The sequence below is a fragment of the Thamnophis sirtalis genome, unplaced genomic scaffold (assembly GCF_051295495.1).
Source record: "Thamnophis sirtalis isolate CommonGarterSnake01/CBP01778 unplaced genomic scaffold, rThaSir2_p1.2 scaffold_1, whole genome shotgun sequence".
Classification (NCBI taxonomy): domain Eukaryota; kingdom Metazoa; phylum Chordata; class Lepidosauria; order Squamata; family Natricidae; genus Thamnophis; species Thamnophis sirtalis.
Window position 1 is genome coordinate 172,442,133 of NW_028261381.1, and position 27,512 is coordinate 172,469,644.

At 45.6% G+C, this 27,512-nt stretch overlaps 1 protein-coding gene across 1 annotated transcript in view; it reads left to right on the plus strand.

Moving 5' to 3' along the window:
* Window positions 1–845: 845 nt before the first annotated feature.
* The window catches only part of LOC148049854 (granulocyte colony-stimulating factor receptor-like), a 58,099-nt gene continuing 31,432 nt past the window's right edge, over window positions 846–27,512 (plus strand). Inside the window, exons 1-6 of the mRNA XM_087703292.1 lie at window positions 846–906; window positions 5,851–5,929; window positions 19,678–19,801; window positions 21,107–21,288; window positions 23,386–23,537; window positions 25,626–25,806. Of these exons, the coding sequence (XP_087559418.1) occupies window positions 5,863–5,929; window positions 19,678–19,801; window positions 21,107–21,288; window positions 23,386–23,537; window positions 25,626–25,806 (706 nt within the window). The 5' untranslated portion in view covers window positions 846–906; window positions 5,851–5,862. The remainder of the gene's footprint in view (window positions 907–5,850; window positions 5,930–19,677; window positions 19,802–21,106; window positions 21,289–23,385; window positions 23,538–25,625; window positions 25,807–27,512) is intronic.

The following is a 27,512-nucleotide window of genomic DNA, read 5'->3' on the forward strand; positions in this document are numbered from 1 at the left end:
CTCTCTCACACATCTCTTTCTCTGTGTGTGTGTGTTTGTCTCTTTCTCTCACTTTCTCTCTTGCTCTTTCTTTTTTCTCTTCTCTATTTCTCTCTCTTATTTCTCTCTTTTTCTCTCTCACACACACAAACACACACACCCTCTCTTTCTCTCTGTTTTTGTCTCTCTCTCTCTCTTTCTCTCACTTTCTCTCCCCCATTCTCTTTCTCTCTTTCTTTCTCTCTTGCTCTTTCTTTTTCGCTCTTCTCTCTCTTGTTTATCTCTCTCTTTCTCTCTCACACACACATATCTCTCTGTTTTTGTCTCTTTCTCTCACTTTCTCTCCCCCATTCTTTTTCTCTCTTCCTTTCTCTCTTCCTCTCTCTTTTTCTCTCCCACTTTTTCTTCCTCTGTCTGTGTGTTTCACTTTCTCTCTTCCTCTCTCTCTCTCTCACTTACTTCTTTCCAACATCTTCCTCCCTCCCTCCCTCCCTCCCTCTCTCTCTCTCTCTCTCTCTCTCTCTCGGTGTTTCTCTTTCGCTCTTTCTCTCACTTCTTCTTTCCCACTTCTTCCTCTGTCTCTCTCTCTGTGTAAATTTCTCTCTCTCTCTCTTTCTCTCCCCCTCTCTCTCCCTCCCTCTCTCTCTCTCTCTCTCTTCTAACCCAGGGGAGGGAGGGCCCTCTATTCTAGAACCAGTCAGAGGGGTATTTTGGGACTCCTTTCAGAAGCAGAGACCGGCATACATTTCTGCGGCAGGCAAGAAATTGCCGAGGTTTCAAACACCCAGAATGAAAGCAGAGAGTCCTCATGACTTTTCTCTCCCTGCTTGCCTGCCTTTTGTCTAGAAAACCAGCGCACCCCATTTGCATCGGTGTGCGAGAAGCGATGGTTTTCCAAAACCGCGGCAGCCGAAGCTTCGCTCGGAGGTAAGTACCGTCTTTTCAAAGTGTCATTTTGCAGAGAAGGAACAGCAGGACGGAGTTAGAAGTCAGAGAAGGGAACGATGAGGCTCTCCTCACGTCACAGAGCAACAGAGAGATTAATTGCTATGCCCCCCCCCCTTTTTTTAGGTCCTGAGCGAAGAGGTGGGGCTGGGGGGGGGGCTACAGACAAGACTTTGCCAACTCCTGGTTTTCAGACCTTGGCCAAGGCAGTATTTGCCATCATAAACCGAACGGCTCTCTTAAGACCCCTCTTGAGACTTTCCAAGCCCACCTGTTAATGTCCTGCATGCAGAGCAATATAGACAAAGGATGTGATGGGTTTTCCCTCCCCCCCCCATGAAGAATGTTGTTAAAAGAAGCAAAGAGTGTGTTGTGTAGTCGCAGATGGAGAGAAGAATTGAGAGAAGAGAAATGCACCGGATGAAGGGAGCTCCAGATCACAGAAAGTTTCTGCTTTGGGATAAAATTGGTTTAAAGCAGAAAAGGTGCTATCGGACACCTCCTGGTCCTTTTGGGGCACCGTAGGCTAAACTTACTCTCCTTTGACAATGAAGAGAAAAGGATTTTAATCAAGGATAAGGGAGGATGTAAGAATCTGCCATCAAAAGACCTGTTTCTGTTTAAAAAAGAAAAAAATCATTGAGAGAATAGTAGCTTTAGAGCAAGGCTGTCCAACTTTGGCAACTTTAAGACTGGTGAATTTCAATTCCCAGAATTCCCCAGCCAGTCATACTGCCTGGGGAATTCTGGGAGTTGCAGTCCACCAATCTTAAAGTTACCCATGTCGGACAGCCCTGCTTTAGAAGGGTGCATCAGAGGTCAGTTATTCAAGGCTGTGGGAATGCGATGGCTGAGTGACTAAGACGCTCAGATTGTCGATCAGAAAGGTTGGCAGTTCGGCAGTTCGAATCCCTAGCGCTGCGTAACAGAGGGAGCTCCCGTTACTTGTCCCAGCTTCTGCCAACCTAGCAGTTCGAAAGCACGTAAAAAATGCAAGTGGAAAAATAGGAACCACCTTTGGTAGGAAGGTAACAGCGTTCCGTGCGCCTTTGGCATTTAGTCATGCCAGCCACATGACCACGGAGACATCTTCGGACAGCGCTGGCTCTTCTGCTTAGAAATGGAGATGAACACTGCCCCCTAGAGTCAGGAACAACTAGCACATGTGTGCGAGGGGAACTTTTACCTTTACCTTTATTCCAGGCTGAAATCTTCCAATTGCAGAGTTTTGTGTCCAAACTCCTGGTCTTAAATGACCCATATGGGCCAGTCCCTCTCCCTCTTTCAGCCCAATCCACCTCACAGGGTTGTTGTGGTGGGGAAAATAGGTGGGGGAAGTTGTGTTAGATATATTCGCCGTCTTGAGCTATTTTGTAAAAACAAGGAAGGCAAAATACAACTAACTGTTTAGTTTAGCGTCTTGTTTAATGTCTCGTTCAATGAAAAGAAGGACTAGGGGAGACATGATAGTTGTGTTCCAATATCTCAGGGGCTGCCACAAAGAAGAGGGAGTCAAACTATTCTCCAAAGCACCTGCAGGTAGAAGCAGTGGGTGGAAACTAATCAAGGAGAGAAGCCACCTGGAACTAAGGAGAAGTTTTTTGACAGTGAGAATAATTAACCAGTGTAAAGGACTTGCCTCCAAAAGTTAGAAGACCTTTAAGGTCCCATCCGTTATTCTATTCCATTCCATTCCATTCCATTCTACCCTACTCTACTCTACTCTGCTCTGCTCTGCTCTGCTCTACTTTACACTTTACTCTACACTCTACACTCCATCCAACTCTACTCTAGTCTAGTCTAGTCTAGTCTAGTCTATCTACACTCTATCCTACTCTACTCTACTCCTATTTTATTCTACTCTACACTCTGCTCTGCTCTGCTCTGCTCTGCTCTGCTCTGCTCTGCTCTGCTCTGCTCTGCTCTACTCTACTCTACTTTACACTTTACACTCTACACTCCATCCAACTCTACTCTACTTTACTTTACTCTAGTCTAGTCTATCTACACTCTATCCTACTCTACTCTACTCCTATTTTATTCTACTCTACACTCTACTCTGCTCTACTCTACTCTACTTTACACTTTACTCTACACTCCATCCAACTCTACTCTACTTTACTCTACTCTACTCTAGTCTATCTACACTCTATCCTACTCTACTCTACTCCTATTTTATTCTACTCTACACTCTACTCTGCTCTGCTCTGCTCTACTCTACTCTACTTTACATTTTACTCTACACTCTACACTCCATCCAACTCTACTCTAGTCTAGTCTACTCTACTCTACACTCTATCCTACTCTACTCTACTCCTATTTTATTCTACTCTACACTCTACTCTATTCTACTCTACACTCTACTTGACTCAACTCTACTCTATACTAGATTCTACTCTACTCTACTCTACACTCTGCTCTGCTCTGCTCTGCTGTATACTCTATTCTATTCTATTTTATTCTAATTCTATTCTATTCCATTCCATTCTATTCTATTCCACCCTACTCTACTCTCTACTCTACTTTACTCTACACTCTACTCTACACTCTACTCTACACTCCATCCAACTCTACTCTACTCCTATTTTATTTTACTCTACACTCTACTCTATTCTATTCTACTCTACTCGACACTCTACTTGACTCTGCTCTATACTCGATTCTACTCTACTCTACACTCTGCTCTGCTCTATACTCGATTCTATTCTATTGTATTCTAATTCTATTCTATATAAATAAAATCTTAGTTGTCCTGAAACGTTCAACTCTAGCTTTGCCCTCCAGAACAACCAAGGCTAACAGGACCTTTGGCTGCCAGGAAATTCAGCTCTCAGGAAAGTAGGCAGCCTTGCAGGAAGTGAAAAGTTGTCTATTTGATTTTTAAAAATTTTTTTACTCTAATGAAAATGTTTAAAGGGATAGGAGATGGGCAGGGAGGAAGGAAGGAGGGGAGAGAAGCAGGTGGCTATCCAAAAAATAAGGATAGGAAGATACCCAGCCTGGGTGAGACACAGAAGCAATCTCAGGTGGGAGATGTATCAGTAAAGGAGAATATTTGTAGCTGTGGGTTGAAATTCAGGGTCTCCAAGCGTGATGGTTTTCTTGCAGGCCTTTTCATGATACAAACTAGGTAACATCATCAATGCAACCATAGAACAATGAAGCTAAAGAGTTCTTCGCAGCGAGATGGGCAGCATATAAATTTAATGCATGAAATAATAATAGTTTTTAAAAAAACAACTAAGGTGGCTTGCTGACAGTCGCCAAGCAGGAGCCATTCAAAAGCCCATCCATACACCAGGTCTCATCATGAGATAATCGGAGGTTATCTATCTTACCAATATGATTTTCAGGATGGCTGGACATCCCCAAAGCCCTTTCCAACTCCGTTTCTTTACCAGAAAATAATTAAAAGGGGGGAAAGGAGAGCTTACTTTGAAGATTGAGGAAGAAGATGAGAAACGGAAAGAGGGACTGGTTGGAGGAGTGGATAGATTGGATGGATGGATGGATTTTAAAGGAGATATAGGATATATAGTGAGGGATAGATAGAGGGATGGACAGACAGACAGGTGGACATAGAGAAAGAGAGAGAGAAAGGCAGGAAACCCTACACCAGACAAATGCTTGTCCAATCTCTTCTTAAAAGCCTCCATTGTTGGAGCATTGACAATTTCTGGAGGCAAGTTGTTCCACTGATTAATTGTTCTAACTGTCAGGAAATTCCTCCTTAATTCGAGATTGCTTCGACCTTAATCCTCCCGAGCCCCCTTTGTGGATCATGAAAGGTGCATCTTAGAATAGAATAGAATAGAATAGAATAGAATAGAGAATGAGAATGAGAATGAGAATGAGAATGACAGAGTTGGAAGGGACCTTGAAGGTCTTCTAGTCCAACCCCCTTTAAAACTTCCAGTGTTGGAGCACTTACAACTTCTGGAGGCAAGTTGTTCCATTGGTTAATTGTTCTAACTGTCAGGAAATTTCTCCTTAGTTCTAGGTTGCTTCTGTGCTGGATTAATTTCCATCCGTTGCTTCTTGTCCTGCCTTCAGGTGCTTTGGAGAATAGCTTGACTCCCTCTTCTTTGTGGCAGCCCTTGAGATATTGGAAAAGTGCTATCATGTCTCCCCTAGTCCTTCTTTTCATGAAACATTAGACATACCCAGTTCCTGCAACTGTTCTTCATATGTTTGAATCTCCAATCCCCTAATCATCTTTGTTGCTCTTCTCTGCACTCTTTTTGGAATCTCAGCACCTGCTTTTACATCACAGTGACCAAAACTGACTGCAAATATTCCAAGTGTGGCCTTACCAAGGCCTTATAAAGTGGTATTAACACTTCACGTGATCTTGATTCTATCCCTCTGTTGATGCAGCCTAGAACTGTGTTGGCTTTTTTGGCAGCTGCTGCACACAGCTGGCTCCTATTTCAATGGTTGTCCACTAGGACTCCAAGATCCCTCTCACAGTTACTACTATTGAGCCAGGTACCACCTATACTCTACCTGTGCATGTGGTTTTTCTTGCCTAAATGTAGGACCTTATTCTTTTCAGCCTTGAATTTCATTTTGTAAGATAACGCCCAATTTCAAGTCTATCCAGATCCTTTTCTGTCTTGAGCCCATCACAGACTCATTCCTTTTCACCGCCCCGGTGAAAAAGGGGCGGTGAAAAGGTTCGTTGGACCCAAAAAAAACCCACAACTGTAGAATCAGAGTGAAGCCCCCTCTTCCTTTTTCTTCCCCCACTCCAAGTCATCTCTTCCTGGTGTGCCAGCTTGGTGGAGCGACCGAGCGGGGGAGTTTGCTGGAAGCGTGCATCTGCATAATTTAAAATGTGCCTCACGCACACCGATTTGCTTTTCAAAGAAAGGGGATAAAACACAAGGGAAATTGAAATGTCTGCCATTTGTCGTCTCTTTGCAGCTGCGGTGCGCGATGAGCTTCAGGATGTCCCTCACCCTGGCATGGATCGTGGTTCTTCTCGCCTGTCTCTCCTGCTTGGGTAAGAACGGAGATCCAGAAGAGTTTTTGGTGGGTTCGGTATGGGCAGTCCTCGACTTACGGCTGTAGTCAAGCCCCCAACATTTCGGTCTCTAAACGAGACATCGGTTAAGGGAGTTTGCTCCGTTTTGCGACCTTCCTTGCCGCCGTTGTGACATGAATCGCTGCATTCATTAAATGGCAGGAGGTCCTCGACTTACAACGTTTCACTTAGCGACAGATCATAGTTACAACGGCGCCAGGAAATGTGACTTTGGACCGTGTTCCACACTTGCGACCTTGGTAGCATCCTCATGATCACGTGATCAGAATTCAGACACCTGGCAACTGGCTCATACTTACGACGGTTGCAGCATGAGATGATCCCCTTTTGCGACCTTCTGACCAGCAAAGTCAAGGGGAAAGCCCGACTCACTTAACAACCACGTTACTGACTTATGAACCGCAATGATTCACTTAACAACTGTGGCAGGAAAGGCCATTAAATGGGGCAAAACTCACTGAACCAACGTCTCGCTTAGCAACAGAACTGTTGGGCTCCCCTGTCGTCATAAGTACAAGACTGCCTGTAGTAAAGTGAATCCGGCTTCCCCATTCACTTGGCCTCTCAGGGCGTCATAAAAGCGGATCACGTGCCCCCCCCCCAGGCACCGTGACCGTCATAAACATGAATCAGTGGCTGCAGCAGTCCTGTGCGAAAGATAAGTCACTTTTTTTCCCCAGTGCCGTGGTAACTTCGGTCACTAAATAGAACCGTTGTAAGTCGAGGACTACCTGTAAACTTGGCTTGAGTTCCTGTTGTTCAAAAGAAGTGTCTTTATCTGTCAAGCGGATCATTTGCAGGTGTCAAATCAATAATCACCTTCCTGAAGCTGCTACCTTCTTCTCTTGGCCTTCACTGCAATTAAATGCCCAAGAAAATAAACTACAGGGCAATGATCTAGTTCTCCAGTCTAAATGAAAGCCCTTGCTCATTTTCAAGTGCAGGCGGTCCTCGACTTACGACCGGTTGCTTAGCAACCATTTGAAGTTACTACAGCAGACTTCCCAGAAGATCCACTGACCGATCGTAGCCCTCCAAACTTACAACCGTTGGTTTAGGGATGATTCAAAGTTACTACGGCTCTGAGGAAAAAGTGGCGTGAGTGTTTTTCTCACACTTACGACCGTTTGGGCCCCTCCCATGGTCACGTGATCAACAAGGAGTAGTGTGGCTGGCCTAGAAGTGGAGCTCTCGCCTCACAATCAGGAGGCTGTGAGTTCGATCCTAGATAGAGGGAGCTATTTCTCCCTCTGGGCACACCGAGAATATATCTGCTGAACAAAACTCCGCAATGGCAACAGGAAAGGCATCTGGCCACTAAAACAATCTGCTAGCTCCATTCAGGTGCCCAGACTCCACCCTGCAAGGGATTATGGTGTCGTTAAACGACGTGATCAGCAGTCAGGTGCTTGGCAACTGACTCCTACTGGGTTTGTACAGGTAGTCCTCAACTTACAACGTTTACATTCATTTAGTGCCCGTTTGAAGTTACAATGCCACTGAAAAAGTGACCTTTGGCCATTTTTCACACAGATGACCATTGCAGCATCCCCGTGGTCATGTGATTTACATTCAGATGCTTGACAGCCAACTCACATTTATGACGGTTGCAGTGTCCTGGGTGATACAATCCCCTTTTGTGACCTTCTGACAAGCAAAGTAAGGGGGGGGAAGCCCAGATTCACTTAACAACCATGTTACTAACTTAACAACTGTGATGATTCAGTTAACAACGGTGACAAGAAAGATCGTAAAATGGAGCAAAACTCACTTAGCAAATGTCTCACTTAGCAAACTAAATTTGGGGCTCAATTTTGGTCGTAAGCCGAGGACGACCTGTATTATCCGTTTCGAAGTTCCACCTTCACCCCAGAGGTTAAGCAAGGCAGTTGTTAAGGGAACTTGGCCCCATTTTTACATCCTGTTTGCCACAGTCATTAAGGGAATCATTGCAGTTGTTAAGTGAATCATACACTATATGTCTCACTTAAAGATTGTGGGTAATTTGCTTTATGACCAGAGAAGAAGTAAGGTTATATACCCATTGTGATCACACATGATGTTTTGTTTAACGGCCATAATGCCTTGTGACCAAATCACTAATAGCAATTGGGGTCGCTAAGTGAGGATGGCAAATCTAGACAGCCTACTAAAAAGCAGAGACATCACCCTCCCAACGAAAGTGCGTATAGTCAAGGCTGTGGTTTCCCCAGTTGCAATGGATGGCTGTGAAGGTTGGACCTTCAAGGAAGGCTGAGCTCCAAAGAATGGAGGCCTTTGAACTCTGGTGCTGGAGAAGAAGACTCCTGCACTGAGTCCCTTGGACTGCAAGGCCATCCAACCGGTCAGTCCTAGAGGAGATTAAACCTTGATTGCTCTTTAGAAGGTCCTAAATCCTGAAGAGGAAACTCAAAGACTTTGGCCACCTGATGAGAAGGAAGGACTCCCTGGAGAAGAGCCTCGTGCTGGGAACGATGGAGGGCAAAAGAAGAAGAAGGGGACGACAGAGAATGAGGAGGCTGGATGGAGTCACTGAAGCAGCAGGCATGAGCTTAAATGGACTCCAGAGGATGGCAGAGGACGGGAAGGCCTGGAGGAACGTTGTCCATGTGGTCACAATGGGTCGGACATGACTTCTCAAGTAACAAGTGAGGACGACCAGCATAAATCTCTCAATGTAATCTACAACCACCACTATGACATTTCCTCCAGATTCCTTTTGGCTAGTTTCCCTCTCCATACGTTCTTTCTTTCTTTCTTTCTTTCTTTCTTTCTTTCTTTCTTTCTTTCTTTCTTTCTTTCTTTCTTTCTTTCTTTCTTTCTTCCTTTCTTTCTTTCTTTCTTTCTTTCTTCCTTTCTTCCTTTCTTCCTTTCTTCCTTTCTTCTTTCTTTCTTTTTCTTTTTAATTTAGAAAATGGTGTAAAGAAGGGGAAAGCAATTTCCTGTTTTGCAATAGATTCACAGCCTGGGGCTCCATCCCCTTCTGATGAAATTTGCACCCGATGTGCAGGTGGGAATCAACGTAAACCTTCCACCCCCACTGGAGAATCCAAGGAAAACTTTTAGAAGCAGAAGACCATCGAATCCTCAGGCTGGGAGTCTATGGGCCAACCGGAAGTTTGGAAATCAACTTCCGGTAGGCCCGTTTGAGCCTGTTTTTCACACTCCCCAGGCTCCGGAGGCTTTCCTGGTCCTCCAGAAGGCCGGAAATCATCAGCGTGGATCTGACAGCTCGCGTGCCAGCAGATATAGCTCTGCGTGCCACCTGTGGTTTACCATCATGGCCCTATACCATTTCAGACAAATGGTTCTCTAATCTCTTCTTAAAAACCTCCAATGATAAATCACTCAATTTCTAAAGGCAAGTTGTTCCACTGATTAATTGTTCTAACTGTCAGGAAATTTCTCCTCAGTTCTAAGTTGCTTCTCTCCTTGATTAATTTCCACCCATTGCTTCTTGTTCTGCCTTCAGGTGCTTTGGAGAACAGCTTGACTCCCTCTTCTTTCTTTTATTTCTTTTTCTTTCTTTCTTTTTTTGACTCCCTCTTCTTTGTGGAAACCCCTATTGGAAGACTGCTGTCATGTCTCCCCTAGTCCTTCTTTTCATTAAACTAGACATACCCAGTTCCTGCAACCGTTCTTCATATCTTTTAGCCTCCAGTCCCCTAATCATCTTTGTTGCTCTTCTCTGCACTCTTTCCAGAGTCTCAACATCTTTTCTACATCGTGGCGACCAAAACTGGATGCAGGATTCCAAGTGTGGCCGTACCGAGGCCTTATAAAGCATTATACTTCTCACCTACATGGTTGGCTCTGTAAATTGGTTTCACAAATGATAAATAAATAAGAAAGGAAGACTAAGCAGGATTTGAAACTGCAGGTAGACCTCGACTTACAACAGTTCACTTTGTGACCGTTACAAATTATGCCATTGGAAAAAGTGACTTGTGACCATTTTTCACACTTACGACCACTGTAGCATCCCCTTCCCCCCCCATCTTCTCTGCGCTCTTTCTAGAGTCGCAACATCCTTTGTATATTATGTGACCAGAACTGAATGCAGTATTCCAAGTGTGGCCTTACCAAGGCCTTATAAAGTGGTGTTAATTCGTCACCTGATCTTGATTCTATCTCTGTTTTTTTTTAATTAACAAACATGTAAAACACACACACCTAAAACCTAGACGTACACCACATTTACACAATACAATACGAAAAGGAGCTTCCTGTTCTTTCTAACAGCAATTATCAATCGATACCGCTCACCTTGTATTATTTCCCCTTCTATTGTATTTCATTTGGATTTCACCATTCTTAACCCTCTTATTTTACTCATAACTATTATTTTTTGAGTTTTGTTATATTCCTTCATTGATTCTTGTTTCTTTCCTCCACCCACCTATACCATTTATCCCATATCTGGTAGAATTCTGGTTCTTCTTTTCCCTGGATTTCTTTAGTTAGTTTCTCCATTTCCGCACAATCCATAACCTTTCTTATTATTTCATCTTCGCTTGGAGTTAATTTGTTTTTCCATTTCTGGGCAAAGCCAATTCTTGCCACCGTAATTATATGTAGTATTAAATACTGGATTTCTTTTTTGTATTTCGCAGACATTATTCCTAATAAAAAAAACTTCAGGTTTCCATTCTATTTTAACCCCTGTTATTGCCTCCAGCCAATTTTTTCCCCTCTGATTCTATCTCTGTTAATGCAGCCTAGAAGTGCTTGGGCTCATTCTGGCAGCTTCTTCTAATCCAACTCTCCTGCTCAAGTAGGTTGGACACCTTATATCCGTGATGGTGAACTTTTGGCACCCGTGCCCAAAGTGGCACATGAAGCCATGTCACCCGTCCTGCGCGGACTTGCCTGCTTGTCTTTGATCAGCTGGCGCGCGCAGCAGTGCCAAAAACTGGTGCGCGCATGTGTATGGGCCAGTTGATTGTTGGGTCAGCATACATGCTAGAACCCAGATGTTTGGCTTTTCCAGAGCGCCGTGATCCCTTCGTGCACATGGCAGTGCCGAAAACCGGCCTGCGCATGTGCGCCAGCCAGCTGATCTTCAACCGTGCATGCGCCCTAGAACCTGGCAGTTCGGCATTTCCGGAGCACGGCCCCGGCGTTTCCCCATGACCTTTTTGGCACTCGGTGCTGAAAAGGTTCACCATCACTGTCTTATACCATCCCAGTCTTTGTGCAAGGGTTGGACTAGAAGACCTCCAAGATCCCTTTCAACTCTGTTATTCTGTCAAGCAAACTGGGAACCAGAATTGGGGGTGGGGTGGGGGCTTTAATTGACCTTATCCATGTCTTATACCATCCCAGTCTTTGTGCAAGGGGTTGGACTAGAAGACCTCCAAGATCCCTTTCAACTCTGTTATTCTGTCAAGCAAACTGGGAACCAGAATTGGGGGTGGGGTTGGGGCTTTAATTGACCTTATCCATGTCTTATACCATCACAGTCTTTGTGCAAGGGGTTGGACTAGAAGACCTCCAAGATCCCTTTCAACTCTGTTATTCTGTCAAGCAAACTGGGAACCAGAATTGGGGGGTGGGGTGGGGGCTTTAATTGACCTTAATCCTCCTCTGCCCCCTTTGTGGACCATGCAAGGTGCATCAGAATAGAATAGAATAGAATAGAATAACAGAGTTGGAAGGGACCTTGGAGGTCTTCTAGTCCAACCCTCTACCTAGGCAGGAAACCCTACACCACTTCAGACGAGTGGTTGTCCAACATCTTCTTAAAAACTTCCAGTTTTGGAGCATTTACAACTTCTAGAGGCAAGTTGTTCCACTGATTCATTGTTCTAACTGTCAGGAAATTTCTCCTTAGTTCTATGTTGTTTCTCTCCTTGATTAGTTTCCACCCATTGCTTCTTGTCCTGCCTTCTGGTGCCTTGGAGAATAGCTTGACTCCCCCTTCTTTGTAGCATCCCCTGAGATATCGGAAGACTGCTATCATGTCTCCCTGGTCCTTCTTTTCATCAAACTAGACATACCAATTTCTGCAATAGTTTTAGCCTCCAGTCCCCTAATCATCTTTGTTGCTCTTCTCTGCACTCTTTCCAGAGTCTCCACATATTTTTTTTTACATCGTGGTGACCAAAACTGAATGCAGTGGGTGAATTGTTTCCCTCTACTTGGACAGTTTCGGATTTCCTAACTTCCACTCGCTGTTTCCCTCTGTTCCTCTCTGAGCCACGTTCTCTCCATATTCAATAGCTACCTTATTGTTATTTTTTCCCCTTTTTCTCTCTTTCTTTCTGTGCCGGCTTCGTGGAAGTAGTGGAGGGAACATTGTGTCAGGGCTGCAAATTTTTGGAAGAAAGCCAGCCGGCTCTCGGGTTCTTTTTCATCAGCAACAGCCCCCCAGGGAAGGGGAAGGGGATTCCAAGCGGCTTTGCAGGAAGGGACCCTGGGTTGGTGGTGAAAGTCCTTGTAGCTGCTGATCCTCTCCCTCCCCAGAGCTCTCATGCAGTTAGCGCTGCAATTACGAATCCAATTTTAATTCTTCCCTCCATTATGAATTACGTAATTAGATCATGGGGTGTGCAAATCCCAGAGTCTCTCCCTCCCCATCCCCCGACAGCCCCTTTAAACCTGAGGTGTTCTTTCATGAGTCCGTCAAAAAAGCCACCTTTGAATGGTCATGTTTGATGTGATGCGCAGGGAGTCAGCACATCGACGGAATGCTATTTTTAATCCCAAATCTGTGGTTTTCTTGAAGACATTTCACTACCCAGCTAGGTAACTTCATCAGGGCACGCCTGATAAAATTCTTGCAAGGAACCACCAAGCTCGTAGAGCATCAAGGATTCCCACAGTTCAACCCCGAACTCCAAACATTCTTTTTTGTTGGAAATCCAAATCTGTTCAATTTAATGTGGGGTTTGTGTTTGTGTTTGTGTTTGTGTTTGTGTGTGTGTGTGTGTGTGTGTGTGTGTGTGTGTAGGAAGGAATATTAGGCGTGTTTGCAATTTTGAGTTACTTACAAAATAATAATGGTAGGATAAAAACAGACAGAGAGACAAAGACAGAGAGATAGAAAGACAGAGAGAAAGAGAGAGAGAAAAGAGAAAGAAGAGAAAAAGAGAAAGAAAAAAAGAAAGGAATAGTGAGAGGAAGAAAGAGCGAGGAAGAAAAATGAAGAAAGAATCAGATGAAAAAGAGGCAGAAAGAATGAAAAGAGAGAGAGAGAGAAAGTGTGAGAAAGAAAGAAAGCAAGAAAGGTGAAAAAATAAGGAGAAAAAAAGAAAGAAACAAAGAAAGGAGAGAGAAAGAATGAGAGAGAGAGGAAGTAAAAGGAAGAAAGAGAAAGATGAAAAAGAAAATGAGAGAAAAAGAAAGGAAGAAAGAAAGGGAAGAGAGAAAGAGGGAATGAGAAAAAGAAAAAAATGGAAAGAAAGAAAGGAAGAAAGAAAGAAAGCATTCTCACTTCTAATTTTTGTATTAGTTTATAGTATAAAATACAAAAATACAAAAGGAAATAGTAGGACCCAGAGGGGAGGGGAGGGGGAAGAGAGAAGTGTGGAAGAAGAGAGGGAGGGAAAGGAGGGGGGATGCACTGACTCCCTCTGTTGCAGTAGGATAAGGCATTAACATCAAACCTCAACTTTCTACTTTTCCATAATATTATAAACTAGCCATTTCTATAACAACCAATCAATCTAATCAGTAAAACCTAAAATCAAAGTTTCATTTTCCCCCCCCCACCTCAGGCAGAAAGTCCAGAAGTGGTTTCCAAGTGGAAATAAAGTACTTATATTCTTTTCTTTGATCAAAAACGGTCAATTAAGCCATCTCTTCTCACTTCTAAAAGCACGCCCAACATCACTGGCCATGCCCTGGGTATGCTTGAATTGAGAGATGACACTACAGTAGTCCTCGATTTACAACCATTTCTTTAGCGACCGTTGAAAATTGCAACCCCACTGAAAAAAGGGACTTATAATCGGTTCGCGCACCTACAATGGTTGAGTGTCCAACCTGTGTGATCGAAATGTGGGCGTGTGGAAACCAGGACGTACCTATGATGGTTGCGGTATCCTGGCCACGTGATCAACATTTGTAACCTTCCCAGCCAGCTTCTGACAAGCCAAGTCAATGGGGGAAGCCAGGTTCACTTAACGACTACATTAGTCATTTAACAAATGCAGCAATTTGCTTAACAGCTATGGGGGAAAAGGTCATACAATTGGACACAGCTCACTTATAACGATCTTAGCCGTGGAAATTCCGATCCCAACTGCGGTCGTAAGTCGAGGACTACCTGTATAGCAACGGATTCCTTGGTAAGGCCACACTTGGAATACAGCATTCAGTTTTGGCCGCCACGCTGTAAAAAAGATGTTGAGACTCTGGAAAGAGTGCAGAGAAGAGCAACAAAGAGGATTAGGGGACTGGAGGCTAAAACAAATGAAGAACGGTTGCAGGAACTGGGTATGTCTAATGTTTAATGAAAAGAAGGACTAGGGGAGACATGACAGCAGTCATCCAGTATTTGAGGGACTCCAACAAAGAAGAGGGAGTCAAACTATTCTCCAAAGCACCTGAAGGCAGGACAAGAAGCAATGGGTGGAAACTAATCAAGGAGAGAAGCAACTTAGCACTGAGGAGAAATTTCCTGACAGTGAGAACAATCAATCAGTGGAATAGCTTGCCTCCAGAAGTTGTGGATGCTCCAACACTGGAAGTTTTTAAGAAGATGTTGGATATCCATTTGTCTGAAGTGGTGTAGGGTTTCCTGCCTAAGCAGGGGGTTGGACTAGAACAGTGTTTTTCAACCTTTTTTGTGCAAAGGCACACTTTTTTCATGAAAAAAATCACGAGGCACACCACCATTAGAAAATGTTAAAAAAATTTAACTGTGCCTATATTGACTATATATAAAGTAATTTTCCCACGGCACACCTTACACTATGTCACGGCACACTAGTGTGCCGCGGCACAGTGGTTGAAAAACACTGGACTAGAAGACCTCCAAGGTCCCTTCCAACTCTATTATTCTATTCTGATTCTATTCTATTCAGATGCACCTTGCACCTTAAAAAAATCAGATTCTGGGTGGGGAATAAGGGGTTGGAATAAGTGATCTCCAGGTACCCTTTTAATCCTTCTATACTAGAAGAAATTCCAACCAGTAAATCAGGTTTCCATGGAAATTAATCTAACACTGTGGTTGCTAGGAATCAAGAGCCAGTTGATGGCACATAATCAATCAAACCAGATTGGTTTAAGAGCAGAACAGAAAGATTGGACACTGAAAATATCTTTAAATAAAGCTAGATGACCCACCATTGAAGACGTGGTAATGATGAAATCCTGTATTGGGCAAAGCTTGGACCAGAATAACAGAGTAACAGAACAACAGAGCTGGAAGGGACCTTGGAGGTCTTCTAGTCCAACCCCCAGTTCAAGGAGGAGACCCTATACCATTCCAGACAAATGGTTGCCCAGTCTCTTTTTAAAAACCTCCAGTGATAGATCACCTACAATATCTGGAGGCAAATTGTTCCACTGGTTAATTGTTCTCACTGTCAGGAAATTTCTCCCATGTTGCTTCTTTCCTTGATTAGTAAGAGGAGGAAGGGGAGGAAGAAAAAAAACCAAAGAGGAGGAGGAAGAAGGAGAGGAACAGGAAAAGGAGAAGAGAAAGAAAAGGAGAAAGAAGTGGGGGAAGAGAGAAGAAAAGGAGGAGGAAGAGAAATAATAAGAGAAGGAAAAGAGAAGAGGAAAAAGGATGGACAAGTGGAAGAAGTAGGAAAGGGGAAGGAAAGAAGAAAAAGAGGGAGAGGAGGAGGAGGAGGAGAGGAAAAGAAGAGGAAGAAGAAAATGAGGGACAAGAGGAAGAAGAATGAAAAAAGAAAAAGAGGGAGAAGAGAGGAGGAAGAGGAGGAGGAAGAGGAAGAAGAAAAGGAAAAAGAAAAGGAGAGACAAACGGAAGAGGCGGAAAGGGGGAAGGAAGAGAAAGAAGAAGAAGAGGAAGAGATGAGGAAGAAAAAGAGGAGGAAGAGAAAGAAGAAACGGAGGAGGAGGAAGAAAAGGAACTTTCTATTGTTGGCCTAATAACAGTCAATTCCTTTTTAGCACTGACTTAAATTTAGTTCAAAACATTCCAATTTCTTCACCAACAGAATAAAAAGAACGGATTGAAGCAATCTGAATGTAGTAGGAGAAAAATAGATCCAGACCAGGGGTGGGTTCTGGCCACTATTATATTGCTAGTTTGTTCGTGCGCACGCATGCACCGAATGCGCTCTGTGTGCATATACGCAATTCAAAGAAATAGTTCTGTGCATGCGGCGCAGAACTAAGAAAAAAAAGATGGTGGCAACCGGGGAACCAGTTTGGGGGCGTGGCCAGCCTGGGTCACTGCCGGTACTGCGACCCAAGTCGGCACACCACGACCAGTTGGGCCGAACCTGGCTGAACCAGTAGGAACCCACCTCTGATCTGGACTAAGGTCTTTGGGAAGTCTAAGTTGAGTTCTAACTCCGTCTTCTCTTCAACTTCCACCTCGGTGTGTCATGGTGTGGATCTACAACATAGATGGGGCTGGAGAAATTGGACCAAGGTGTGGAGAAGAATTCACTTTACAACTTTGGGGTGCTGAGCCCAAACTTGTTAAAAAAAACTTTTTTTTTAAAGATGTGGATAGATGTGAAGCCTGCAGATCTGGGTAGCTTTAATTCATGACCCAAACTAGGTAATATCATCAATAGTAGCACTGATGACGTGATCTAGTTGGGTAATGAAATGTCTGCAAGAAAACAACCAACCTCAGAAGAACACCAAGGACTTCACAGTCCCCTCCTTCTGCTCCTCCTCCTCCTCTCTCCTCCTCTCCACAAATTCCACTCCCTTCTGGCACTGAGGATGGTGCCTAGCTAGGTAATGAGATGTCTGCAAGAAATTAAGAGAGCACCAAGGACCCCATAGTCATCTCCTCCTCCTCCTCGTCAACTTCATGATGTTCGCAAGCACAAGTTCTAGAGATGTTTCTCACTCCATAACCTTGCAATTGATTTGCTTCTTTCTCCTTCTCCTCCTTCTCCTTCTCCTCCTCCTTCTCCTTCTCCTCCTCCTCCTTCTTCTCCTCCTTCTCTTCCTCCTCCTCCTCCTCCTTCTCCTCTTTCTCCTTCTCCTTCTTCTCCTTCTCCTTCTCCTCCTCCTTCTCCTCCTTCTCTTCCTTCTTCTCCTTCTCCTCCTCCTTCTCCTCTTTCTCCTTCTCCTCCTTCTCCTCTTTCTCCTTCTCCTTCTCCTCCTCCTCCTCCTCCTCCTCCTCCTCCTCCTCCTCCTCCTCCTCCTCCTCCTCCTCCTCCTCCTCCTCCTCCTCCTCCTCTCCACAAACCCCACTCCCTTCTGGCACTGAGGATGTTACCTAGCTAGGTAATGAAATGTCTGCAAAAAATTAAGAGAGCACCAAGGACCCCCATAGTCATCTCCCCCTCCTCCTCCCTGCAAATCCCTCCCCTTCTAGCACTGAAGATGTTACCTAGCTAGGTAATAAGATGTCTGCAAGAAGTTAAGAGAGCACCAAGGACCCCATAGTCATCTCCTCCTCCTCCTCCTCCTCCTCCTCCTCCTCCTCCTCCTCCTCCTCCTCCTCCTCCTCCTCTTCCTCCTCCCTGCAAATTCCTCCTCTTCTAGCACTGAAAATGTTACCTACTGTAGTTGGGTAATGAAACGTCTGCCCGAAAAAACAACCAAGCTTAGAGAGCACCAAGGACCCCACAGTCCTCCCCTCCTCCTCCCCCCCCTCCTCTCCACAAACCCCACTGTCACTCATGATGTTACCTAGTTTAGGTAACTGTTGGGAGATTTCAGACCCTGCCTTCCCTCCCTCCCTCTCTCTCTCTCTCCTCCCAAAATCAAGTCCAGATTTCTCGTGAGATTCATTTCCTCTCTGCCGTCCTCTTTTGGACTCCACGGCTGGATTGATGAAGCAGATGACAGCCGGCGTTTATGCGGGCCCGAACGCCTTCCTTGAGTGTTTGCAAAGAATCAAGACGCCAACTTGATGGCCCTTCATCAAAAATCAATTGCTCTCAGCCTGCTCGCAAAGCAATTGAACCTTCTCTCGTAATCATTCCGTGCGGCCAGGCTTGCTGATCTGGCCAATTCATGCTGTCCTGAAGCCATGCCAATCTTTTTCCCCCTGCGATGCGCCAAGCGCACTCCTCGCAGCATGGAGTTGTTTGGAAACATGTGGCAGAGGTTTTGCGTGAGCTGGAGCCAGCGTCTCGATGCTTTGCTAAGCGCTCTTCTTTTCTCGGAGACGGTGGTTTCTGCTGGGGGCTCTAATTTTCCAATTTCATCCTTTGTTTCTGGCCCTAAACTCATCCGTCCGTGCTCTGATTCTGCCCCCAGAGTGAGTCACTCCTAATCTCTCCCATCTGTTCTGGTGCGGCTTCAAAGGGGTAAGACGTGCAACAGGAAATCTCTTTTCTCCCCTCTGAAATGCATTATTAATAATTCTGGTAACTGGTTTGTGGCTGCTTTTTTTTAATGTGCACACTTTATAGTAATTATCAGATTAATCTTAGGCAGAAGGTGATTAGGATTCATACTATGAACATATGTGTGTTTACCGCAATCAGCAGGGATCTGAAGTCAAAACACAGCACAAACTGGGCCTCTCTAGGGAGAGGGGGGCCACAGTCCCCCCTCCTCCCAAATTTATTTCAATGAGATAAACCTGTGGATTAATTTGGTTTTTTTTTTCATCCTGTGCAACATTAAGAAGTCCACAAATGCTGGCTGGGGAATTCTGGGAGTTGAATCCACAACTTCTGGCTGAGTAATTCTGGGAGTCGAAGTTCACAAATGCTTCCTGGGGAATTCTGGGAGTTGAAGTCCACAAAAGCTGCCTTGGGAATTTTGGGAGTCGAAGTTCACAAATGCTTCCTGGGGAATTCTGGGAGTCGAAGTTCACAAATGTTAGCTGGGTAATTCTGGGAGTTGAAGTCCACAACTTCTGGCTGGGTAATTCTGGGAGTCAAAGTACACAAATGCTTCCTGGGGAATTTTGGGAGTTGAAGTCCACAAATGCTGCCTGGGGAATTCTGGGAGTTGAAGTCCACAACTTCTGGCTGGGTAATTTTGGGAGTCAAAGTTCACAAATGCTGGCTGGGGAATTCTGGGAGTCAAAGTCCACAAATGCTGCCTGGGGAATTCTGGGAGTTGAAGTCCACAAGTGCTGCCTGGGGAATTCTGGGAGTCGAAGTTCACAACTTCTGGCTGGGTAATTCTGGGAGTCGAAGTCCACAAATGCTGGCGGGGAATTCTGGGAGTCAACGTCCACAAGTCCTGACTGAGGATTTCTGGGAGTTGAAGTCCATCCATCTTCAAATTCACAAGCTTTAAAAGGCTGAGAGATGGATTATCTGAAGGCGAGGCTGTCCCAAGGGAGGAGGTGAAGAGATTCAAGACGGCCTTTACATTCATACGAAGCAAAGTCCGCCCTTTGGAGACAAGATTGTAGTTTTCTTGGCCTCTTTTTCAGAAGTGGTTTGCTGTCACTTCTTAGAGCTGTGAGAGAGGCACAGGCCCCAAAACCATTCAGCTTGCTTCCTGCCTAACCCAGGACTTGAACTCATGGTCTCCTGGTGACTTTGAGGCACAAAGACCCCGTTGCTTTGTTTATTCTAGCCTTAAACCCCTTTCAGCTCCTATAACTGGGTCTTCTGTCTCGGTTTCTCTTTAAGGAGTGATGCCCAAAACTCTCGAGATTAAGTATTGTGTCAGCTTCTGGGGAAAGAACATCACATGCTACTGGGATCTTCTTCCAGAGATGGATTCTCCAACTACCTACACCCTCCAAGTCACAGAGTAAGCATTCCTCATGGCTCCCTTGCAGAAGGTATTGGTGGGAGTTACTGGTGAAGCACAGTTGTGTTGTGCAAAGAGGACAACCAAAGCTTTCTCCAGCCTGCTTGAGCAGTGGGTTGGACTAGAAGATTTTCAAGGTTCCTTCCAATTCTGTTATTCTATGTTTTGTGCTCTATGTTCTAAATCAGCTCTTCCCAACCCTTGCCCAGCTGGGGAGGGGGAGAGAGTGGTGGTCCAGCTTGCACATGCATGTGTGTGCATCTCAATTCACGCAAGCGGCAATCAATTACATTTCTTTGATATTAGTGTAATTCTTGTCTCACAGCGAGTTGGCCATGGTGAGTTGGTTGTGATGAGTTGGTTGTGATGAGTTGGCCGTGGTGAGTTGGTTGTGATGAGTTGGTTATGATGAGTTGGCCATGGTGAGTTGGTTGTGATGAGTTGATTGTGATGAGTTGATTGTGATGAGTTGGCCATGGTGAGTTGGTTGTGATGTTGGCCATGGTGAGTTGGTTGTGATGAGTTGGTTGTGATGAGTTGGCCGTGGTGAGTTGGTTATGATGAGTTGGTTGTGATGAGTTGGCCATGATGAGTTGGTTGTGATGAGTTGGTTGTGATGAGTTGGTTGCGATGAGTTGGCCATGATGAGTTAGCCATGATGAGTTGGCTGTGGTGAGTTGGTTCTGATGAGTTGGTTGTGATGAATTGACCGTGGCAAGTTAGTTGTGATGAGTTGGTTGTGATAAGTTGGCCATGATGAGTTGATTATGATAAGTTGGCCATGATGAGTTGGTTGAGATGAGTTGGTTGAGACGAGTTGGCTGTGATGAGTTGGTTGTGACGAGTTGGTTGTGATGAGTTGGCTGTGGTGAGTTGGTTCTGATGAGTTGGTCTTGATGAATTGGCTGTGGCAAGTTGGCCATGGCAAGGTGGTTGTGATAACTTGGCCATGATGAATTGATTATGATAAGTTGGCCATGATGAGTTGATCATGATCAGTTGGCCATGGCGAGTTGGCCATGGTGAGTTGGCTTTGGCAAATTGTCATAGACCAAGCTGGTTTTACCAAAACCCACAACGTTTTGGCAAAAGAGTCATAAAATGTGGTCAGGTGAATGCAGAATGCTGTAAATGCAGCCAAGTTGCACACGAATTGTGTTTTGAATGTATAAAACAGTGTCATCATCCAGGCTCTCTCCATCACTTGCTGCCTCCAATAGCTGCTTGGTACCCCTTATGATGTTCCTGGCGCCAAGTAACCAACAGGACTTTTAGATCCTGTCATTGCTAGTTCCTTTTCTGCAGGGAAGCTGGACGTTGCCAAAGAGACTTTGGCCTCCCCAAGAATTGCGTGGCTGATCCAGGAGAACATTGGTGCGGCGTTCCGGTGGAGAATCTCTTTGCTTTCTACAAGATCAAATTAATCGCACAGAACCAGCAGCTGCGGGCTGACTCCTCGGAGAAGTGCCTGCACGGAATGAGCATCGGTAAGCCGAGGGAAAGGGAGAGGAAATTGGACTCACCTGGTACAGGTAGTGGTCCTGGCCCTTATGACTCTTCTTCCTCCTTCTTCTATAGCTTGTTCTTCTCCTCCTCCTCCTCCTCCTCCATTTCCTCCCTCCCTCCCATTCCTCTCCTTTTTCTTTCTATGGCTCCTCCTCTTCCTCCTCCTCCTTCTTCTATAACTTCTTCGCCTTCTCTTCCGCCACCTCCTCCTTTTATTCTCCTTCTCCTTCTACTCTTCCTCCTCCTTCTCTTCCTCCTCCTATAACTTCTTCTCCTTCTCTTTCTTCTTCTTCTACTCTTCCTTCTCCTCCTCCTTCTCCTCTTTCTGCTCTTCCTCTTCCTATAACTACTTCTCCTCTTTCTCCTCCTTCCTCTACTCTTCCTCCTCCTTCTCATCTTCCTCCTCCTCCTTCTCCTTCTTCTTCTTCTACTCTTCCTCCTCCTCCTCCTATAACTTCTTCTCCTTCTCTTTCTCCTCCTCTTCCTCCTTCTATAACTTCTCATTCCTCTACTCTTCCTCCTCCTTCTAATTTTCCTTCTCTTTCTTCTTCTCCTTCTTCTACTCTTCCTCCTCCTCCTATAACTTCTTCTCCTCCTCTTCCTCCTCCTCCTTTTTCTATAACTTCTTCCCCTTCTCTTCTGCCGCCTCCTCCTCCTCTTCCTCCTTTTATAACTTCTCCTCCTTCTCCTTCTCCTCCTCTTCCTCCTCCTCTTCCTCCTCCTCTTCCTCCTTCTATAACTTCTTCTCCTTCCTCTACTCTTCCTCCTCCTTCTAATCTTCCTTCTCTTTCTCCTTCTCCTTCTTCTACTCTTCCTCCTCCTCCTATAACTTCTTCTCCTCCTCTTCCTCCTCCTCCTTCTTCTATAACTTCTTCGCCTTCTCTTCCGCCTCCTCCTCCTCCTTTTATTCTCCTTCTCCTTCTACTCTTCCTCTTCCTTCTCTTCCTCCTCCTATAACTTCTTCTCCTTCTCTTTCTTCTTCTTCTACTCTTCCTTCTCCTCCTCCTTCTCCTCCTCTTTCTGCTCCTCTTCCTCCTCCTATAACTACTTCTCCTCTTTCTCCTTCTCCTTCCTCTACTCTTCCTCCTCCTTCTCATCTTCCTCCTCCTCCTCCTTCTTCTACTCTTCCTCTTCCTCCTCCTGTAACTTCTTCTCCTTCTCTTTCTCCTCCTCTTCCTCCTCCTCTTCCTCCTTCTATAACTTCTTCTCCTTCCTCTACTCTTCCTCCTCCTTCTCATCTTCCTTCTCTTTCTCCTTCTCCTTCTTCTACTCTTCCTCCTCATCCTATAACTTCTTCTCCTCTTCCTCCTCCTCCTCCTTTTTCTATAACTTCTTCGCCTTCTCTTCTGCCGCCTCCTCCTCTTCCTCCTTTTATAACTTCTCCTCCTTCTCCTTCCTCTACTCTTCCTCCTTAACTTTCTCATTAACAATCCGCAAGGCTTCACAAGCAGTCCGCGAAGGTTCCGACAGATGTCTGCTCGAGTTGCCACAGTCTCTCAGGGGAATGTTAATAAACACCCACCTTATCTCCCTGGGAATGCTGCCAGAGTCCTAATTGCCAAATGCAGAGCAAGGCCAAACTTAGCACAGAGTCAAACAGAACTTTTCAAAGCTTGAACCGACCAGATGAACTAATTGCTTCCTGCAAAAGCTCATATTCCGTTTGCTCCTCTTTTATGTCTTATGGGAGGGGCCAATCATCTCCAAGCCTTACTCCCAAGTCGACCCTGTTTTCTTAATTATTCTTGCCTTCTGGCAGCTCTGCGCATGCGCACACTGGGAACAGGCTCCCATTGTTCTTCTGCCTCTCTGATGTCAGGCTCCGGAGGCTCCGGAGGCAGCAAATAACTACCAAATGGCCTTGTCCCCCTCATCAGAGCCTTCCCCAGACTCCAGGACTGGCCCGTGTCTCTTCCCTGACCTCCTCACTGTCCGATTCTGCTGCCTGATCTGCGGGCCACAGCACCTGTATCCCCAGGGCTTCCTAGGAAGATGGGTGAAATCACTACCACCCCACCTTTTGAGGTGGGAAAGATCTCCGTGCTGCCCTATAACCTTCTTCCCATTGCTCATCCTAGTGAAACTGAGTCCACCAGTATTGAACGTGGTTGCACCCCAAAGCCGCTGCCTGCAGCCGCAGTGGAACCAGCCTGGGGATGAGCTGATATCGGCAACAGAGGCCCAGTACGAGATCCAGTACTGCGACCTGGCGGAGTCATCTTGCCTGCAGGTAAGTGCCGAGATTTTTCAGTGCCAAATGGGTTACAGGTCTTCCTCGACTTACAGCGAAAACTGAGCCCCGAATTTCCATCACCGAGACGGTTGTGAAGTGACGTTTGCCCCATTTGACAACTTTTCTTGCCACAGTTTAACTGTTTAACTATTTATTTCATTTGTATGCCGCCGTTTTCCCCCGAGGGGGACTCAGGGCGGCTCACAACTCAAAACAAGGGAAGGGGGGGGATACAAACAATTTGACAAACAACACAAAACAATACATAATTTAAAAGCGCAACAATCATACCATTCGAGATAGGGGCACGGTTCTTTAGCCCCAGGCCTCTCGGAACAGCCAGGTTTTAAGGGCTTTGCCGAAGGCCTGGAGGTGGTGAGGGTGCGAATCTCCACGGGGAGTTCGTTCCAGAGGGTCGGAGCGGCCACAGAGAAGGCTCTCCTCCGGGTAGTCGCCAGTCGACACTGGCCGGCGGATGGAATTCGGAGGAGGCCTAGTCTGTGGGATCTAATCGGTCTGGTGGAGGTAATTGGCAGCAGGCGGTCTCTCAAGTACCCAGGTCAGTTGTTAAGCGAATCACTGGAGTTGGTATCACATGGTTGTTAAGTGAATCCGGCTTCCCCCATGGAGTTAGTTAGTTAGTTAGCAGTTAGCAGTTAGACTTATATACCGCTTCATAGGGCTTTCAGCCCTCTCTAAGCGGTTTACAGAGTCAGCATATCGCCCCCAACAACAATCTGGGTCCTCATTTCACCCACCTCGGAAGGATGGAAGGCTGAGTCAACCTTGAGCCGGTGAGATTAGAACCGCTGAACTGCAGATAACAGTCAGCTGAAGTAGCCTGCAGTGCTGCACTCTAACCACTGCGCCACCTCGGCTTTTTTTTGCCTGTCAGAAGGTCGCAAAAGGGGTCGCCTGACCCCGGGATACTGCAACTGGTGTAAATACAGATAGTCCTCAACTTACAACATGTTCGTTTAGTCACTAAAGTTACAACAGCACTGGAAAAAGTGAACGATGATTGTTTTTCACACTTACAACCGTTGCAGCATCCCCACGATCCTATCATCAAAATTCAGATGTTTGGCCACTGATTCACATTTAACAACGGTCACATGATCCCTGTTTTCAACCTTCTGACAAGCAAAGTCATTGTTAAGATTCCCTTCACAATCATGTTGCTAACTTAACAAATGCAATGATTCACTTAACCACGGTGGCAAGGAAGGTCGTAAAACGGGGCGAGCGCACTTAACAAGTGTTTCACATTACAGCGTAAATTTTAGGCTCAATTGCTGTCGTAACTTGAGGACTACCTGTCCATGCCAATTGGCCAAGCCTTTGAATTTTGATCGCTGGACCATGGGGATACCGCGACGGTTGTTAAGTGTGAAAAACAGTCGTTGGTCCCCTTGTTCCAGTGCCGTTGTAATTTTGAATAGTCACTCAGTGAATGGTTGTGTGGTAGAACTAGTGTGGTGGCCTAGAGGTGGCGCTCTCGCCTCACAATCAGGAGAATGTGAGTTCGATCCTAGGCAGAGGCAGATATTTCTCTCTCTCATTAGGCACAATGAGAATATATCTGCTGAACAAAACTCCGCAATGGCAACAAGAAAGGCATCTGGCCATTAAACATTCTGCAAGCTGCATTCAATTAACCAGACTCGCAAGGGATGATGGGGTCACTAAAAGATGATGATGATGATGACGAGGACTCAGTGAATAGTTGTAAGTCCAGAAGTGCCTGCCTCTAGATTAATTTCCCCTGGCAGGTCTAACTTTAAACTCGCATGAATATGAGGTCAAACCGAGCCGAGGTGGCGCAGTGGTTAAATGCAGCACTGCAGGCTACTTCAGCTGACTGCAGTTCTGCAGTTCGGCTGTTCAAATCTCACCGGCTCAGGGTTGACTCAGCCTTCCATCCTTCCGAGGTGGGTAAAATGAGGACCCGGATTGTTGTTGGGGGCGATATGCTGACTCTGTAAAACCGCTTAGAGAGGGCTGAAAGCCCTATGAAGCGGTATATAAGTCTAACTGGTATTGCTATTGCTATAAACCCTTAACCCTGCTGCACACACCCAACAGGTAAATTTTACAGCACTGGAGAACACACCACTCTTGGCAAACGTCTGTGGGCTATTCCCCTTCACCAACTACTCTATACAAGTACGGGCAAAATACCTGCAGAATCCTGTTTTCCAAAGCGACGGCGATCCCTTTTGGAGCGACTGGAGTTTGGAGACCTTTGCAAGGACCCTTCCGGCAGGTATGGGAATTCAGCTGTTTTCAGTCGGTGTGATTGGGTTACACATTGCTGTCTTGCAAGAGGCTGGGATTTCATGCAGTGGGCCTTGATTCATTAGTTCTGCAGCTTATCAAGAACTTCAACGTATGCCCAGAATGGACACCAAAAAATTTAGACTTGGTGGGATTTTTTAAAAGAGGTGGTAGCTGTGTTTTAAGTGATTTACAACATAGGTTTAATCCAGTGGTGTCCAAACTTGAGAAGTTTAAGACTTGTGGACTTCAACTCCTAGAATTCCCCAGCCAGCCATGCTGGCTGGGGAATTCTGGGAGTTGAAGTCCACAAGTCTTAAACTTCCCAAGTTTGGACACCCCTAGCTTAAGCTCTTAGATTCCTCTGGATTCAGCTCTTCCCTAAATTTGGGTTTATTTTTCTCTCTGGGATGATTAAATGCCAAAAAGTCTACAAAGCTTAAGGCATCAGAATAACAGAGTTGGAAGGGACCCTGGAGATCTTCTAGCCCAGCTCCCTGCTCAAGCAGGAAACACTACACCATTTCAGACAAATGGTTGTCCAATCTCTTCTTAAAAACTTCTAGTCTTGGAGCATTCGTAACTTCTGGAGGCAAGTTGCTCCACTGATTAATTGTTTTCACTGTCAGGAAATTTCTCCTTAGTTCTAGGCTGCTTCTCTCCTTGATTAGTTTCCACCCATTGCTTCCTCAGGTGCTTTGGAGAATAGCTTGACTCCCTCTTCTTTGGGGCAGCCCCTTGGAAATCGGAAGACTGCTATCATGTTGCCCCTGATCCTTCTTTTCATTAAACCAGATATGCCCAATTCCAGCCACCGTTCTTTATATATTTCGTATATATTTCTATAGATTTTATCTACTTCATTCTGGGGACCAAGATAGGCAGATGCAATGGGAAAGAAGGCCCTTTTTCCTGGATCCCGATGGGTGTAATTCCCTAGTCTATGGGGCCCAAAGCATGCTTCCTTTGCTTGGCAAGAATAACAGAGTTGGAAAGGACCTTGGAGGTCTTCTAGTCCAACCCCTTATACACATGATGCCTAGGTGGCGCAGTGGTTAAATGCAGCACTGCAGGCTACTTCAGCTGACTGCAGTTCTGCAGCTCGGCTGTTCAAATCTCACCAGCTCAGGGTTGACTCAGCCTTCCATCCTTCCGAGGTGGGTGAAATGAGGACCCAGACTGTGGGGGCAATATGCTGACTCTGTAAACCGCTTAGAGAGGGCTGAAAGCCCTATGAAGCGGTATATAAGTCTAACTGCTATTGCTATTGCTATGATGGCGAACCTATGGCATGCATACCCAAAGTGGCACATGAAAGCCATGTTGCCTGGCATGTGCAGCGTCACCCGTTCCTCTTCTGGGTTTCTGGTGTGCATGGGTGCAGCAGTGCTGGAAACTGGAAGAGCTGGTTTTCTGTTTCCCAGCATGAGTCTGCATGCCAGTCAGCTGATCATCATGTGCGCCAGTAACTAGAAGACATGCACGCCAGAAACTGGAAGTTTGTATTCGTATTTGCATTTGTATTTTATTATTTGTATGTCGCCCTTCTCCGGGAGGACTCAGGGCGGCGAACAATTCAAGGGGGGAAAAAGGGGGAACATAAAAAGACAAAATACAAATAATAAAAGTAGACAACAGTCGCACAACCATACATGTCGAGAGGGGAGGGAACTCATCACCCCCAGGCCTGCCGGC